Source organism: Rattus norvegicus, chromosome 4, assembly GCF_036323735.1.
Source record: "Rattus norvegicus strain BN/NHsdMcwi chromosome 4, GRCr8, whole genome shotgun sequence".
In the NCBI taxonomy this organism is placed as follows: Eukaryota; Metazoa; Chordata; class Mammalia; order Rodentia; family Muridae; genus Rattus; species Rattus norvegicus.
Genome location: NC_086022.1, coordinates 13,490,364 through 13,509,715, shown reverse-complemented (window position 1 = coordinate 13,509,715; position 19,352 = coordinate 13,490,364). Strand labels below are relative to the sequence as shown.

General features: G+C 42.4%; 1 protein-coding gene across 2 annotated transcripts in view; it reads right to left on the bottom strand.

Moving 5' to 3' along the window:
• Positions 1 to 4,827: 4,827 nt before the first annotated feature.
• The window catches only part of Orc5 (origin recognition complex, subunit 5), a 64,625-nt gene continuing 50,100 nt past the window's right edge, over positions 4,828 to 19,352 (bottom strand). For both annotated transcript variants that reach the window (XM_006235947.5, NM_001014186.1), the window contains 2 exons: positions 13,143 to 13,255; positions 4,828 to 5,575 (listed from right to left, as the gene is read on the bottom strand). In XM_006235947.5, coding sequence (XP_006236009.1) covers positions 5,530 to 5,575; positions 13,143 to 13,255 — 159 coding nt within the window. In that variant the 3' untranslated portion in view covers positions 4,828 to 5,529. The remainder of the gene's footprint in view (positions 5,576 to 13,142; positions 13,256 to 19,352) is intronic.

Sequence of the window (19,352 nt, the reverse complement as noted above, 5' to 3'; positions counted from 1 at the left end):
GACAGAAGAAAGATGAACTACATTTGTTTTTACTTTTGGGGGCCATAAATAAGTAAATAGAGCTTATTAGTTTCTTATCATTACTTCATGAGCTGAAGGGAGCGGGGAGAGAATCAAGTAGTGCAGAATTATTATTTCAAAAAGTACAGGCAATTTGCAGTCCTTGAAGACCAGTCACAGCTTTATGGCTACTTTCTACGTGGTTTCCCCTAATCATGACATGGATATTGCTTAGAAGACTATCATATCTAAATCATGGAAAAACTGCATCTATCCTGGTGGTTTTCTAACATAGATCCAAGTAGTCACATCACACAAAATTCTCAATGGTAACATGTCCAATACTAAGCCCATAATCTCTACCCGACAGGCTTAGTGGTCCCCAAGAGAGCCTGTTTCAAAGGATGGCTCTACATTACCAGCAGCTGCTGTCTACAGATTTGTCCTCACTGCTTACTGCTGCACCCTTGCACAGAACACACGGTGACATACGTAACTGGTATTTAGTTTTATGCATACACGCCACATTATGGAAACTGCCATCATACCAGACCCCCACTTCCTGTAAGTGCAATGAAAGGCGAGTGTCTCCCAAATCCTAGCAGATCTTTGATGCTTCTAAAGCCAGGCTCTCCCTGCCATCCCAAAGCTGGTGCTATTCACTCGAACAGTTGGAATGCTGTTGGAAAGCCCCGCCATCACTGTGCATCCACATGCAGTTAAATGAATGAATTGATTTTAATTTTCCCTGCTCTACCGGGTCCCCACTTGTCACACTGTGCCTCGTGAATGCATGCCACTGCTGGAAATGAGCACTAACTGTATGCGGAGCAGCTCACGGCAAACTTGAACAAAATGTTGCTGTCTTGATAGGAAAGGTTTCTTTGAGCTCTACTAAGCATTTTTTTTTTTTGAGAGCAAATTGTGCCAGCAGACTGACTGAAATTACATGCAAAATCATCGACACTCTTCACACCTGACAGGCAACCATATGTAAAGATGAAACTTTCAAAATGCAGGAGATGGGGTTGACTGATCAGCTTCTGTCTCACTGCCCCCAACCCAACATGTGGCCCATGGGAAGGTGTGAACTACAAACAGTTACAGTCCGTGATGGTGAGCGGCTTGGGGAGCAGTGGAGGAAGTGTCAGAGAGACTGCACACCACCTTGCTGGGTGTTCGGTGGGTTAGGGTGGACTGTGCTTGGGTCTGGTACATAGCTTTCTCTGTATGGCAAGAACAGCGGTGCATGCTGACCAGACTCTTGTTAGCTCCTCACTCTCCAGAAAGTATTGATTACCTACATCAGCAGTTGGCTCGTCCCATCTGCTAGACGTACTGTCATTACACTTGAAGGCAAACAGTAAGTTCTAGGTTACCTGCTTTCTGGTTTGATCTCTTAGCTAAAGTTTCCACATTCTTACCGGACCCTGAAGAGCAAGAAGTGAAATCTACATATGGAGTAATAACGCTTCAGTTCTAAAAATAAAGATCCATGTTACCGTGACCCTGAGCAACTCCAACGTTTTAAGAAATAATTTCTCGAGGTACAAGATTCCTTTGTATGAGGTCAGGTAACACTAAGGGGAGAAAGGGGAGACCAGACAAAGCAGTATGAATTAAAAAACAAAACAACCCCCCCCAAAAAAACCCAACCCTCCAGAAATACCATTGATTTTGTTTTGTATCATTCATCTAACTGTGGGCTGGGGCATACCCAGTAAGATTCCTTTGAAGAGAAAGAGTTTTTCTTTTGTGAGTGACTATTAATTGGAGATAGTTTCTGGGTTAGGGATGGGGCTTGTGTGTGCCTCCCCTTACAGTGCTGGGACCCCGTGTGTGCAGGCCGAGCGCATGTTGCCACAGTCTCTGTGACTGTATGTGCACATCCACCCTGTTGTAGCTAGAAGGCCCCTTTTCCTTGGTGTCTTCCATTCCCATTGGCTTTTACACTCTTCCCATCTCTTCTTCCATGGACTTCCCCAACCCTAAAGAGAGGGATTTGATGAAGACAACCATTTAGAACCAAGTGTTTCAAGGTCTCTTATTCCCTGCTTTATCTACTTATACTGGATCTCTGTCTTTCTTCTCATCTACGGCAGGGGAAGGCTTCTCTAATGATGGGTGAGCAATCCACTGATCTGATTGTAGCAGAATGTCTTTAAAACTCATTGCTACATTCCTTTAGCAGAACAGTAGTATGTGGTTTTCCCCTGGGCCCATGGCCTATCTGGTCTACATAAGCAGGGTCAGGCATGGGTTCTGTCTCATGGATGGGCTGTGATCATCTCATGGTCAATTAAATGCAATCAGAGAATGGTTACCCCCATAAGCTCGGTGCCAGTATTGTACCAGTGTATCCTGAAGGCAGGACACCATTGTAGACGGAGGGTTAGTGTTTACAGTTTTCCTCTGGTGCATACAAGATACCCTCTAATACTGTGAATACTAGTGAGTACGAGAGAAGGGCCTTAGGTAGACAACAGCTATGTTTCTGTTTGTGAGTTATGTGTTATTTTCAGGAATAGGGCCTTACCATCAGTTTGTGGAAACAATCAATAGTGTAGGCAATAGCCTAGTTGTTTAGGGGTTTCCATGAGGTCTCTTCAGTCAACTCAGTAAGTTGTAACCCCTTCCTGGTATTGGAGGTTTCATTTGGTTTTGACAGATATCTAGTTGGGGCTTTCTCTGCCCTATTATTTGGTAACTAATTCTGATATAGAATGTATATTTTAGTATATTTTCAACATCCCTAGCCTCTCTGCTCCCTACAAGCAATCCAGCTAGACAAACTAAAATAAATATCTATAGAAAATGCTAAATGCTTCCTGGCGGGCAAATCTCCCCAACTTGAAAAAAACAACTGCTTTAGTTATACAAAGTTAATTAATTATGTGAACCAACTCCATGAATTAAACTATATTCTCCAATGATTATCAGTCAGCTTTGCATTACTGTAACTAAATACCTTGAATGGACATTGAGAAGAAAACAGGTCTATTGTAGCTCACTTTGAGAGCTTTGGTTCAGAGTTCAAGTCAGTAGCCTAACTGCTTTGGGGATTTGTGGCTGAGCAGTATACTATAGAAGGGCATGACAACCAAGATGCAAAGACAGAGAAGGTGGTATGGTCTCAGGATCACCTACAAGGTCACACTTTCAGTGACCTAACTTCTTCCCACTCTGCTGGAGGTTAACAGGTTCCACTACCTTGCCGTAGTGCTCCAGACTGGTGACTAAGCTTTTAATGAATGTTGTGACACGTATTCCAAGCACAACGATGAAAAAACAAGAAGGTGCACAAAAGGTTAAATAACTTGGCTAGGGCCACAAAGCCCAGTGATTTAGCTGGTTCCTCACTCCCCTCACCCCACACCCCAGTAGCCTGAATCCATGACTTCGGAGCAAGTCCTACCCGACGCCTTATGGAGGAGACATGGTTGTTTTGTGACTTTCAGGCTTAATGCGGCGTGGCTTGGTACTCCACTGCCCTTTTCAGAGCTGTTGAAAAGAATCTCCTCCTTTATGAAGGCTAGTCATGGGTTGAAATGACAAGGAAGAGGGGAGGGTGGCCTTTAGCTGTGTGGTCTGGTTCTTGGTAAATTAAGAAATGTGTAAAGTGGGAGATTACGTAAGAAAACCTAAGAATGCACAGCTTAGTAACTGCCCTCACTACCACCTACAGTCCTTTCTGATCAAGGTAAAGTACAAAGCACAAGCTGCCTCCTTAACAGAAATATCTGGCTTGCCCGCTAGCACGATTCTCAGTGTTAGATTTCTTCCTCTAATTGGAGAAATATGCCTTCTGAAGAGATTTCATTTGTAGATGACCCTTGTTAAAATGCTAATATGCGTATTAAGCTCTATTAGTCTTCATTTAAATAAATTGATCATATTACTGAGTCATTTAGCAAAGCTATTAGAAAGTAAATTACAAAACAGCAAACTTCTAAAGGCCCAGTTAGGGCAGGGAAAATGTAATTAGAGTACCTTTGAGAGAAGCCATTTCTACGGCTGGCAATATGGTGTGACATGTTTCAGGACAGAAAATGTGCTGTATAGGAGACAGGTAACCAGCTGTGCTGAGGAGCAATGGTGTGGACACTAGAAACTTCACCCCTTTCTCGTTCATCTTCAGTTTCTAATCTGCCAATTGCTCTCCTTTCTGGTGTGTTTCTACCTCACAGGACAGCTTGAACCATGACTCAGCATCTGTGTAGCAAAACAGGAACCAAAAACTACATGTCCCAGGAGGCACTGCTTTGATGGGTTACCTACAGGCTCTCTGCTCATGTCCCAGAAAGCATTGCTTTCAACAGTTGCATACAGAGCCGTCCACACATCTATCCCAGAAGGCACTGCTCTCGATGGTTACCTACAGGTTACTCTCTACAGATCTCTGTATTTGGAAACCCAAGTGTGAATCTGTTCTGTGCTCCACTCTTCCCGGGTTCTTCCTTCACCAAGCATCCTGGGAAGCATTGGAACAACTTCCTGGAAGAGCATGAAGAAAAACGCTCACTAGTTGTGGTGCTGTCCTGACTGGAAAGATCCCATCTTACTCAGAAGGCAAAATGCAATTGTATTCCGTACCTCAAAATAAGAATGAGACAGAAATAACATGTTTCCTTTGAAGAAGAAAGGGTCAGATAAATCACCACATAGAAAGGCTTCCTACCTACGAATGGCGACTGTGAGAATTTTTCTTCATAAAATGAAAAGAAACATTTAAACTAGGTTATAATTAAGCTCTTTAAACTTTCAAGTATTCAATGTAACAGGAAACCACTTAGAAAATATGAACAAGTAAGGCAGTCAGAAGCAAGGTACAATGTAAAAGGAAGAATTTTATTGTGGGGCTCTCAAACCTCAGCGACTCAAAAGCAAAAAGGAAGGAAAACAACATTCTCTAAAAAGCCATTGGTGGTTAACGAGAGTGACCAGTACTGTCAGGGCAGCAAGCAGAGTCAGACATGAAGCTGTTGTGTGTACAATGAACAAGCTGCCTTGTGTTTGGGAAAACCAGGGTAAACCATAAGCATATACAGCGCATACTTTAGCAACCATGATCTTCTAAAACAGTGGCCTTAGGAAATCTGCTCTGGCAAGAGCTGGCAGCGGCTCCCGTGGAGAGGAAGTGAAAAGGCTGGGCAAACAAACAAGGGCTGCTGGCATGTTCAAAGTGCAGGGGATAGTTCATAGAGCAAAGCACAGTCCTAAGTAAATGGGTTTCAGGCAATTTCAGTGTTAAGATAACATCATTAAGAGTAGAACAGATTGTGCTCAAACCCTGCTGTTTATAATTAACACGTTGCTTCCAAATACTCCCGGGCCCCTGGTAAATAGTCTTCTGCTCACATCTACCCAGACCAATCAGAGGGTTTTCATCAGGCTCCATGCTGGGCCAGCACCTGTTTGGACAAATCCAATAGAGCCAAAGAACTCCTTTCCCTGGCCAGCCGAGTAGTTGGATGAACACAGCTTGGCTTAGTCATTGTCACAGTGTCCATATGGCTTTGAAGCTTGTTTTCACAAGAAATCATACAAGTATTTTATTATGTCAAAGTTCACCGTCCTAGAAACAAAAACAGATAGCACATTAGCATCCTCAGTCTCTACTGCTCAGCTCTGAGGGACTGCAGGGCACGTGGGAAGCAAATCACACTGGACAATGCTGTCAGATCACCAGGACAGTGGCGGCACTGACTTTTTAGATGTACCTTATAAACGGGACGTTAAGCCATTGTGAACCATTCAGAAATTACTTTCCTTAAGACAGTTAGAGCTCCTTAACACTGAGCTATATTGTGTGGAGTTTAGATTCCATTTGGAAGCTGCTTGCTTTCTGCCTAATAATCAGACGAAGTGATTAGAGATGCAGAAGGGTTTGAGTCTTGTTTTCTTCAGAACATTGTTTCCCTCCCAACACCTGCTTTACCAGCGCAGCTCATCTGTCCTCGTTTGCAGCTTTCATTATCCCAGTCTTTAGCAGCGCTGACCTGTGTGTGCATTTCAGCTAAATCTGTGTGGTCCAAGAACATGATACAACGGGCGATGGAGATGTATATTTTTACACTCTGATAGCAGGCAGAATAAAATAACAGAGGAAGAGACATATAATTATTTTCCTTTCTCTAAACTCATTCTTCACTATAAATATTCAGACTTGGAGGTTTATTATTTGAATAAATGGTCAAAATAATTAGATATAATGATCTAGCAATAAGTATAAAATTAAAGCCCTAAGTATTCAGTTCCACAAAAATAATCATCCACTTGAGAACAGCCTTTTCCAGTCACTAATTGCACATTACTTATTAAACTATCATCATTATTCTTTCTGTCTATCATTTTGTTATACACTTTCTAAAAAAGTTTCTACACAAATGACTGACATGCCAAATATTTTTTAAATATATGGATAGGGAATTATAGATACAGATTTTGAAGCACATTTAAAAATAGCTCGATTTGCGAGATGCTCTGGCTACCGAGATACCCACGCTGAACTGAAGAATATATTTATTATAACAAGTGCCTCCCTGAGAAATACCGAACCTTTCTAAGCAGCAAAACAGTGATCATTTCAATTAAGTCCTCTCATGCACAAGGATGATGCTGTGATGGGCTAACACAGTCCTGCGTTCACTTACCTCTCACACCTACTGGCAACAGAGTTCCTGTAGCAATGACCTTAAAAATACCCTCACAGCCAGTACCCTGATTATCAAGTCTTGAGAGAAACCAGAAACAGTAGGCTAGACTTTCTCATTCATGAGGAAGAGAAAATGTGTATTCATATACCTCTCTGAATACATTTCCACTGATGGTTTGAATGGTCAACAAAATAAAATAGATTTAATGCCTTGTTTTTGCTTATTTGTTTGTTTGGTTTTGTTCTGGGTGAAAACAAAAAGTGCTAGAAAAGTTAAAAAAACAACCTGACAGAGACCTGGGAGAATTTCTATATCCCAAAGCATTATTCAATAGACCAGTGCATGGAAGGAACAAATGACCAATATGAAGACGCATCGACAAGACTAAGAATGTACGGGGAGAACGCACAGAGAACACACAGAGTCACAACTGTGCTGCAGAAACCATGGAAAAATGTCTGCCCAAACAAATGAAAGCAGATACTTTGTGATAGGACCCTTACATGTTTACGTAAATTTTTTAGTCCGTGCTGTTACGGCATAGTTTATGCAATAACATACTAAGAATAAATGGTCTGAGTTAAACACCCCAAGCAACTTAAAAGCATTCACTTATAGACAATTCACGGCATTCTGGGTCTCTGTTTTGTCAGTGAGGCATTCCCCCAGAAAGCAAATCACTGTGTAATTTCTTTTTCTGAAAGTCTGAGGACTGCCATGGCTCAGTGGTTAAGAACACACACTGCTCTTGCAGAGGACCCAAGTTAGAGTCCCAACACCCACACCTGGGTGGCTCACAAGTGCCTGCACCTCTGGTTTCAGGGATCCATTGCCTCTGGTTTCTGCAGTTACTTGTGCTCATGTGCACATACCCACACACAGGCACATACACACACAACTAAACAAAAGATGTTTTGATGTCCACAAAGCCCAGAAGACAGCATTGAATTCACTGAACTAAGGTATGAGCTGATGGCCATGTGGATGGTGGGGACCTAAGCTAGTTCCTCTGCAAGGGCAGCACATGCTCCCCAGTGCCCATGCTGTAAGATTTTATAGTTTCCCTCTAAAACCAAACAAGCGAACAGCAGAAACCTAACAACTAAGTGACTAGGGGATTTGATGTATAAGATCATTACTTTATGCAACATTTACTAAGCAAAGTGTCCGATTACTTCTATGGTCCCTGTGGAGGGTGGGCTGTGAAAGGTATCCTGGTTCCCAGCTGAGATAAGGTTGAAACCCCAGAGACCCTAAGGGACAGTAGGCATTTCCCTAAACTCCCAGGAGGCCAGGCCCTTCTCAATGTAGCCACACTCCCCTGTAGAGAGGCTTGTGGCCAGTCACATAGAAGCAGGACCACGCCCTCCCACATGTAGATGAGGTCTTCCCAAGCTCTCAGACCAAGCCAATAGGAAGCACCTGCTGTCAGACCCTTACCCACCACAAAACTGTATATAAGAATCCTATCCAGAAGGATTAAAGGTATGCGAGAACTACACCATCATCTGTCATTAGAGCTGTAACACTGCAGCATGGGGAAGAGATTTGCTCTCCCCAAATTGCCCAGCAGTAGCTCCCTGCACCCCTCGTTGGCTAGCCAGTCTCCTGCTGGCTCAGCCCACCATGTCTTGATGTCTCGGAGCAACTGAAGTGGCAGCGTTGGAGACAAAGGCATTCCCCTTCCCTGCTTAAGTTCTCTCCCCTTCGCCTGAACCCTCGCAACTAGCCAGGTCAGAGATCTCCCTGGAAAAGCCACCAGTATGAAGGCCAACAGGTCACCCCAGCTCTCAACAAACAGGTGACCTATCTACTGACCCCACATACATCTTCTGAAACAATTTAGAATTTCAACAGCATGACCACAGTGGCAATATAAAATACCAGGGAACTCTTTTTGTACCTATGATATGTGGAATATATGTGTGTATGCAGGATTGTAAGTATATGAGTGCTGGTATGTGCACAGGGAGGCTTCGAGTTGACACTGTGTCTCCCTTGATCAGACCTCAGCAATTCTAGGTAGCCTAGCCAGCCAGCTCCATCATGCCCCTGTCTCTCATGTGCTGGGAGTCCACGCACATGCCCTTCTGCCCCGCCTCAGCCTGGCTCTATTGCTCTGAACCTCTGTCCCGAAGCCTGTGTGGAAATGCTTCACTCGCTGAGCTACTAAACCATACAATACACATTTAAGGATTTAGTTTTATCTCTATCTTTTTATTTTATCGTGTCAATTCTTAAATCATAGTAAAGACTTTTCTCATGCTTTTATACTTTGGGGCTAGTTTTGAGTTTTGAAAATCTGTTTGTCAGCTTTTGTCACTAACAAACTTTACCTTCCAACCTTGAGGCATTGTGTAGTCTTTCCACTGACTATGGAGAACTGCAAACGCCTACCCCTCACCCCACAGAAAGACTGTTCCATAGTTTCTTCCCCAGAGTTCCTGGCTCTACGTCCTCCTCTTCACACTTCTTCTCTACATTCTGGTTTCTTCTTGGAAGCAGCTTCCTGTCTGTAAGTTCTCCATGTCTCTAATCAATTTCTTTTCTCTCATTCTGGGCATTAACTAAAACATGGCTCTCCCTGAAGGGCACAGTTTTCTCTTCAGTTCTTGCTAATACAGGTTCATCTTTCTAATGTATGCCAGACAGTTCAGTCAGGTGAGACTGGTGTCCTTGTGTAAGATCCCTGCCCTTGAGACCCAGCGCATTTCAGTCACCTGCCTTCTGTCTACCTTGTCACCATTTCCTAGTCACGGAACACAGTTAGCACAGAGTTTGGTTTCTTTTGTACCCCAAGACCTGTAAACTTACTATATATTTGCCTTTTCATCCGTAAACACTCAGAATAAGAATTCTCAGAAATATTCTACTCTTAGAACATACTTACTGAGATGTTATTTTTTTCTATTTCAAGTATCTGGGACACCTAGAGACAATTAGATTACAGACCCTTCATTTTATTTTGACCTACGAACACAGTGTTTATGTGCTAGGCAGGAGACCCTTGGCCCCTGGCTTCCTTTCTGTCCAGCGCAGACTCCACAGCTCATCATACCAAGAGCTCACCTGCCACTCGCCTGGCAGAGCCCAACAGCATGTGATCTCAATTATTCCTCTCTGCAGCCCTGGGTCTAGCATATGGATGCTGCTGCAAAAGACCACAGTCTCTAAGATTGGTGCCACTGTAAACTCAAGGTCAAGGACTCCAAGCCCTGTCAGCACACTATTTTTCTTGTAAGCACTGGCTTCATATCCACAGCTTCTGATTCCAATATCACACCCCGTTCTCAGTCAACACTGCTACTGTTTCTGCCTTTGGTCATAATTCTGCCTCCTCCTTCATGGAGAAAACAGAGATCAGGTGAGAAGTTCCTCATCTACTAAGGTCAGCATCTGGATCTGCCCTGCTCAGTTCTAAGGCCCAAGTACACTGCTGTCTCAACCTAGGCTTGACCAACTCCTCTCTACATCCAGGCTTACACAGCACTGCAAACATTTTGTGCTTTATATCTGTTTTGTTTTGTATCATTAACTGTCCTCTGGTTTCCCTCAGCATCTAAGTAAATTCCTATCTTCAAAACAAGAGCTAACTCATAAGTGCACACGAGCTGCAGCCATGGCATACTTGTGTCTGGGTCTCCAAAGCCCAGCGCTGTCTGTACACAACACTGGCATGAATGCTAAGTGCATAAAAGAACAAAAGCCAAACCTGTGCTTGCTGCATCTACTTTCTTATCAATATTACTGACGAATAGAACACGAGGCGGCCTATCCCGCCCTTCATGGGCTGACAGTGCTCCTGAAGTCAGGACTGCTGACTCCCACTGTTAAGCTGCCTTAGTTTACAGGCGGTGAGAGTCTACACACATGTAATCCATGTGAGAGGCTACACATATGTACACCTGCTTGATTCACTTAGGCTCTGCCACGACCTCTTCCCTATGTTTTTCCTTCAAAGTAGAAGTCTTAATAACTGCACAGTATCTATCCTAAGAATATAAATTATTGGTCGATCTGACAGGTTGTTCTTTGCTACTTTGCTGACTAGCGTCAGTATTTTGTTCAACTTGACACAAACTAGAGTGATCTAGAAAAAGGGAATCTCAATTGAAACATATGGACTCCCAAATTAGTCTACAGGTAAGTGTATAGAGTATTTTTTTGATTAATGATTAATATGGGTGGGCCCAGCCCACTGTGGTGGTGACACCCCTAGGCAGGTGGTCTTGGTGGTATAAAAAGCAGTAAATGGCCATGGGAAGCAAGTCAGTAGGAAGAGCCCCCATGGGCTCCTGCCCTGCTTGAGTTCCCAGCATGGCTTCCCTCAATGGGTAGACCGTGATCAGGAGTGACAGCCAAATAAGCCCTCTCCTCCCCAAGTTGCATTTGGCCATGATCTTTCTCAGAGCAATAGACAGCAAATTAGGACAGGCACAGATCCTCAAAGTCGGCCCAGCTACCTCTCTGACAGTCAACACAGGGACTTGCTCCTTCTACCCCAGCTCAATTCCCAGTGAGACCGCTCTTCACTCTTTTTTTCATGTCACCTCCAAAACAAACCCACACGATTCTGCCCACCTACCTAGGGTTTTACTGACACTGGAAAGGACAAGAGTATTTGCAATGTCTATACAACACCTACAGGGTCAAAGCGCCACAGCTTTTTATCTGATATAGAGCGATGTCTGTGCTTCCCATTCCGTGGACTCATGTTCAGGAAGATGACTTTAATTATTCAGCTAACTATTTATACTGATAAACATAAATCAAAACGGCATCTTCCCAGTGACAGAGGAAGTGGTGAGGATGGCTATGGTATGTCTGAAAGGGCTTCGGAAGTAAAATACAGCTTCACAGTGAACTATGAGTGGAAAGCAGTGACTGGAAAAAACGAGAAAAGGCTCAAGCGTGAGCCCACAGGACAAGGGCATACGATATGTAGGAAATACAGGAGAATTGCTACTAGGAGAATGAAGCCAACTTCTTATAGATCTTCCTGCCTGTAGTGAAGACAGAGGCTGTAAGGAGAAGAGAGTAGAGAAAATTAATTAGGAGGCTTCTGAAGAGCAAGAGAGCACTGTAGAGTGGTGAAGTCGCCATCGTGTGATTGTCGCCATCGTGTGATCTACACAAGGACTAGAGACCTCACGGAACAGTGAGTAGGCACGGACAGTGTGGAAGAACAAGATCACTCTCAATTCTAGGCCTCTGCAGCACGGCAGACTGCAGTTCTGACTGCAGAAAAGAAAACAGTTTGTGTGTGAAAACAGGTTAGAATTTCTGAGTTTGGTCTCGAGTTGAACTGTCATGTCTAATAAAGGTCAAAAATATAAAATATGAAAATGAAATGCCCTTTCACAATAATGGGACTTACTAATGGTTGCTGAAGTTGTAGGTACAGTTAAAATTGCTTAGGAAAAAAGTGTATTATGAGAAGAGAGGCCAGGATCAAGCCTCGAGGAACAGCTAACTCCATTTAAAGGTCGGGTGGGGAGAACAGGCTGGCAAATGAGCCTCAGCAAAAACAGCCAAAGAACAAGGAGAAACCCTGGAATCACGGCTTCTCGAAGAGGCTGCAGCAAGAACTGAGTGGTCAGTGTGCTAAGGGCCACTGGAAGAAAATCAGCAGCTTGAGAGGAACGCCCTCCAGGGAAATGGAGGGGAGTTCTGAACACAGGCAGGTGAAGAACTCCTTAGGTAGGGTCCCTGCACCACCACACACACTCAGGAAGGGAAACAGACAGCCACCAGCAGTAATGGCACTGACAGGGTTCTAAATCGATGGCTGCAGTATTGTGAAAGAAGCATGGAAAGAGGAGCACAGACATTAGGGTCTACATAAAGCCAAGAATCTAGCAGGCAGGAGTGAATGCTAGACAGTGCACGCGCTCCTCCTCAACACCTAAGCTGTGACGGCTGGAGCCTGAGGCAGGGTAATCTTCCTAAGGAGATCAAGGAAAGAGGAGGAAGTCATGGAAATGACCTGCGACAGGAAAAGACTTGTAGGATCAGCTTGGACAGAAGAAATGGCTGCCACCAGACAGCTACAGAGGAGTAGTACGGTTAGAGTCGGTGAAGGACCTGAGGAAGAAAACTGCACAAGAGACAAGACATGGGAGAGAGAGACAAGAGCTCAAGTCAGCACTTGATATGTCACTTGAGGGCAGGGGGCTGATGTGGGGGAAGATGATGACCTATGCTCTCAAGTGCCATGTTTCCATATACATGAGCTTTGGTATCCGATGATCTCTGGAATCCGGCCTTCCTATATATAGTATTGCAGTCAATTCATTTCTGTCATCTAACACACTAACCACCACTTCTAACTTCACATCATTGGTAAACTAGATTAGAGCACACTACAATGGAACTCATTCACTCTTGTCACAATGATCGCTCCTTTGTTATATTAGAAAGGGTACTTTTAGTTAGATATGATTTGCATGATTGTGACCTTTACATAATCAGATAATCTACACTTACCGCGCAATAGATCTGATGAAATCTAGAGAAACTGTGCATTTGTATTTTGGTCCATTAAGTTGATCTTCATGACCAACTACGGTTAACAGCTGAAGAGTCACTAGGGAGGTAATCTAAAAAAGAAAGGATATTGTTATGAGAAAACTTAATGAGATTGAATGATATCTTTATTTGTTCACAGTGCTATTAACAAACACATAAATGAATCCATAAAAAACACAAGTATTGTAAAGTTTGCACACCCAAATTGTATGTGTGTTTAACAACCTAGTTTAACAATGACAGATACTTACCAAAGAGTCCTGGTTTGTTAACAGATGATTTTAAAATACAACATTTTCTTACATAAACATCATTTGCATGTGTGTAGGTTCCTCTGTGTGTGTGTGTGTTGAGTACACTTGAATATGTGTGCATGTGGAGGCCAAAGATAAACTCAGGTATCATTCCTCAGAAGTCATTAATCTTTTTACTTTTTTGAGTGAGGGTCTCTCTTCTCTGATTTATCAGTCTGGCTGGCTTGGTAGGCGAGTGAGCTGCAGGGGTCTGCCTGTCTCTGCTTCCCAGGCTCTGAGATCACAAATGCGTGCCACATTTTTGCTTTCTGTGTGTACAGTGATGATCAAATTTGGGTCTTCATACATGCAAGCATTTTACTAAGTGAGCTAACTCCCGCCCTAAACAGAAGGTTAAATTAATGAAAGGGTTAAGACATTCTCCCATGGCAAAACTATAGTAACTGTAGCCATTTTTTTCCCCCCATAGGGATTCATTTGCTAAAACACTTGGAAAGTTTACAAGCTCCTTTATTACTAAAGGCAGCCTACTTTGTACTTCTTCTTCTAATGTAAGAGAGAACATTACTTACTTACTTTGCCCGTGATTTTCCCTTATACTTCTTATAACTTCCATTTTCCTATAGATTAAATACTATCTAATATTTAACTAAATTCTTTATTGACTGTTATTCTTCATCCACAATTTTCATGGACAAATATAACATGTGTCTTTAACTGAGCTAGGTTAAAATTTCAAAAATGTTTTCAGATATCTGAGCTTATACCCACAGGGCAGTTGCAATGACTGTGCAGAGGCTTGGAACAAGTCAACGGCTTTGAGATCACTTTCAGTTCTGCCATTTATAAGCCACTCACGTACAGTAGGAAAATGCATGATAATATCATTTCAAGACTGAACAGCCAAAGTCACTTCCGGAATATGAGTTCAATGATGATATCAGTTTTTAGGGAGATGATGGGCTATTTTAAGAAAGCTAGTATTAAAATATTCAAAGCTAAACAAAATAATCCATCTAGACTTGGTATACAAAAAGCGTTAATTCCAGGGTTACTCATTCCCCAACCTTGTTATATGAGAACTACTGTAATATATGAATACATAGATCAGGAAAACTTTTGTTACATAAACAGTATAAAAACATACTGACACTTTAAGAATACCTTCTTAAAAATGTAAAAAAATTAAAAAAATTCCTTCCTAGTTTATTTAAATGTTGCTAGAGTAAAATCAGAATATATTAAAGCACAAAAATAATTTTTGGGTTTAACACCTTAAATCTCAAACACACCAATTCAAAACTCTAAATCAAAACTTTTAGAAAAATATAGAAAATTATTCCTATTCCTGCATAACTATAAGGACATTTACCTTTTCCACGATCTCATCTTTAATTATCTATTTTTAAAAATTATATATCCATTAAACTCTTGGGGACTTACTCTAGAATGTGAACATTCAAAGACAACATCACAGAAAATAATTTTTCTCGCTTAACTTCAAATAGTCATGACAACCCAACAAGAGCAGCTCTCGATGCTTACAGCGGAATAGCTTGAGGCAGTCAGTGTGCACGTCAGACAGTTCCAGACACAGAAGCTCCTGCCTAGTCCAGTACACATGCACAGGCACGAGGAAGACAAAGACAAGACCGTCTTTCCCATCTAGCTCTTTTGGATTCACTGACATACAACACCCAAGAAAGATAGCCAGAAGAGTCCCGTCTGTCATTACAGTCCTAGGAGCAGAAACCCACTCATAGATTTCTCTAGTTTCAGCAAGGAAAAGAAAGAAGAGTATGCAGGTTATAAATTAACATCTCAGAAGGACTTAATCTTTGTTGGAAAAAAACTTGCCAAACAGTAACAAAACACCCTCTACTTGAACATTATAGGCGATCTCTTTTTAACACTTGTAGTGTACAGAAGGCTTGTTGTTCAATTGAGCTCTGAATTACTGTGAACACATTTCATAATCAAATACTAACGAAGGCTTACAGGGTTTAGAAAAGGATAACCACAGGAGAAGAAACTCCCAGGTCCAATATAATGGCATAGATTCAGATACACTGCTTCACCCTGCTGAGGACAACTGGAAACTGGACGTAACCAACACAAGGGTCAACCAAGGAGGCTAGGGAAAGGGGTAGCACTGCGGCCAATGCAGGATGCTAGGCCCTGAGGACTAAACGGAGGTAAAAACTTGCAAATTCCTTGCCCAACAACACAAAGTAAGCCAGGCTTAGAACTGCACTGTGCCAGCCAGCAACACAAGATTTATGGCCAGCCTTAGTCTCCCCATGGACAGAAGGCAGCACTGTGAAAATGAACTGATAAGTCTGTGTCTGGCAAAACTATCATTTGCAAATGAAGTGGAAATAGACATTCTTAAACAAGAGAAAATTAGGGAATGTGCCACCGGCAGACCTACCTTTAAAGAATAGCCAAGGGAAATTCTTAAAACAAAAGTATAAAAGGAGCATTGAGCACCAGAAAGAAAAAGAACAAGAGAGAGCAGGCATGTAGGAAATGCAGCACATCTCATGTGTCTAATACCTGATTAAAAATTGTAACAGCACCTATTTAGGCCAAACCTATTTAGTAAGTGTTCACGGCAAGAGAACAACTTCATATAAAAATCTGCAGACCAAATTTCAGAGTAGCTTCATTTATAAAAGTCAAAACAAAGACCTGCACCAAGAACCTCCAAACTAAAATACTTGAAAGAACGTGCATGTCAGACAGGTTAATGTTTAAAAACCGGTACAGTCACATCACGGAGCACTAAGCCATAAAAACAAAGAAAGGGGCTGGCCCGGGACATTGCTCAGTGGGCAAAGAGCTTGTTTAACAAGCGTAAGGGACCTGAGAGGTGGTTAGGATTCCCCAGCACCCACATAAAACGCTGGCAGCACGGCAATATGCACCTGCCATCACAACTCTGGGGAGTGTACGACAGGGAGAGCCCAAGAGTTTGATGCCCAGCCAGTCTAGTAAAATGGTAAAAGATCCTGCCTCCACAGATAAGGTAGGCTGACAGAGGACGGCACCCAACACTGACTTCTGCATGGATACCCGCCTGCCACATGTACACTAAGGTACAAATACACAAGCACAAACGACTGAGGCGTGAAAAATGAATCCCAGCTACCACAGAGCGGGGAAGGAAGGGAGATCTAAGGGTATAGCTGTCAATGGGAAATAGGTAGGTCCGTTAATGATGAAGACGGTGTGATTTTCCCGTCGGTCGGCAGGTTTGCATATTCATCTCCACAGTCAAGGTGCACACTGTGGAGATGAATATGCAAACCTGCCGACCGACGGGAAAATGTGTCCTCTGACCAAGGATGCAGAGATGTATGTACAGATGAACAGACGCAGGGACTGGAGGAGCAGCCTGGTGGTAGCATCCCCAGGGCTCTGTCCTTAGTACACAAATGAACATTTCGGAAAGCAGTGCGCCTTGCTGCCCACCCACAAAACAACCACCCAAACAGCCACAATCACACACAAACGAGTGCGTGTGAAGTGGGTCAGTTAGACTAGGATCAGTAGACCACATTAATGCCAGCTTCCTGACCGGGATACCTTCACCTGACCTTGTGCAAAATGTCCCTGCTGGGGGACGTTAGTGAAGGGCTCACTGCCCTGCTGTCATGATTGTACACATTAAATTATATTATATTCCATAAATATGCTGAATTATATATTGATTAAAAGTAAAATATTTAATATTAAAAACTAAAGTATATAACCCTTTTCCTTTACCTCCTGATGTATTCACAAAGAAAATGTAAAAATAAAAATCTCTATATACAATACTATTGACGTATGTCTTAAATGGGGCCATGAGATATCTGCTCAGTCTTTGCTGTGTTATTGTGTTCTTTGTTCTCATCCATGAGATGAGCTGATTATTTATATCTTAACAATAGGAGTTCATGTACCACACTGAGGGGGTTTTCTTAATCTGAGAGGCCGTCACTAACAAGCTTCAGTTGGAAATGCTTAATGTAAAAACAGTGGGAACCTGTTCCTGGGCTAATAAACTGTCCTTTCTGCCAACAGACGGAAATCAATTTACAACTGTAATTAATTTCTAACAGGCTCATTATTTTTATACCTTTATAGGATGGTAGGTATATAGGTCAACTGATTTACGAAATACTCCATATTCTAATTGTTCTAAAAAACCTCTATGATCCAAAACATATTATTTAAATAAACTTAATATATGAAGTATCAGTGTGTGAGATCCACACAAACTCAGCAAGTATCATAATTGGTTAGTATCAAAGGTTGTGATGGTTTGTGGCATAAGTTAACTGTTCATCTCATTTTTACACACACACACACACACACACACACACACACACAGACACACAGACACACACACACACACAGGAACACACACATGGACACAAACCGGCAGACACAGATGTATGCACATACATGCCGAGGTAAGTGAAGCAAGAAAGAGAGCGATTCAGTTTAAACTTGCCACAGTTTTTTTAACCTCCAAAAGGAGCATGGTCAGATAAGCCAAAAATGGCATGTATTCTTTTGTATATATACAAAGGAACTAAAAGAAATGGCTCTGATCCCTGGAAGCATTTGGTAAGCTTTAATGACTGGGATGGTCCTAAGTCCACATAAGGAAAGTGGAAGTCGCTTATTTACAAACACTGCGTATGGAAAAGTCTACGCACTCAGGAAAGCTGCAGTCACACACAGTAAATGGCAGCACCTAGGTGTGCGTGCTCTGCCAAGGACAAGCCTGGACATACATTACTGGTTCGAGATCACGGATGGACCTTGAGCAAATGGGGCAAAGCGTGCACTTCCTGAGACATCCAAGAAGGGTGTGACAGACCACGAGGGGTAAAGGACCTCAACAGTGACAGAGCACTGCAAAGCTGCAAGACCAAGACCAGGGAACTTAATCCACGTCAGAGAGGAAGCAGCTTACTGTGAACCGGGTGGAGAAGAAACAAAGTGTCAAATATGGGGTCAGACTGAACAGGGCCTTACAAGAGAGGCTCTGGAATGAGAGGTGGTTCTTCAGATAATGTAACTCCTTAAAAAGTATAAGCAGAAAACAACAACAAACACACAAAAAGAACACAAAACAGGAATCAAATTCAGTTTGCCCTGAAGGCAGGGGGCCCAGAGAGGAAGCTGGTGTAGTCCTAAGAAGTGATAAGGCTCATGACTCCCCGAGACTGGAAGGTGCTGGGGAAAAGAATGAAGGAAGCTTAGGCTTAGTATTTAGGAGGAAAAAGCATATTGGATGTGGTCAATTAAAAGAAAAACTCAGAAGATATTTCTCCATTCGTTAAACTGAAAACGTAATATTACTTTTCTCCCCATCCACACACACACACACACACACACACACACACACACACACACACAGAGTAGAGGGTAAATGAACAGATAACCAGTTTTACTTTATTTCCTTAATGTGCAAATTTGTTTATTTTTATGACCAGTTTTAAAAATTTAAGACTGAAATTCCACAGAAATTAAGGAATAATCAGGTTTATCAAACCAGAGTTAAGATATATTTGGGGTGTTCAGATTAATTCAAATGCAGTCATCAATGCGGATGGAGAACTGGAGAATAAGGGGCATAAATACAGAGTCCATACACAAGCAACACTGATGCGGCATCGGACACCAGGGAATATGTGAGACAGTTCTGACTAAGCTCTTTCTTATTCTGAACAATGAGGGCGTGTCTGCCAGCCATTCTAAGAAGTCAACTGTTTACAACATGCCCCAGGGTTTGAATGGAGAGAGCAATTAGGTTCTTTTTTTTTTTTTTATTTTTTTTTATTTTTTTTTTTATTAACTTGAGTATTTCTTATATACATTTCAAGTGTTATTCCCTTTCCCGGTTTCCGGGCAAACA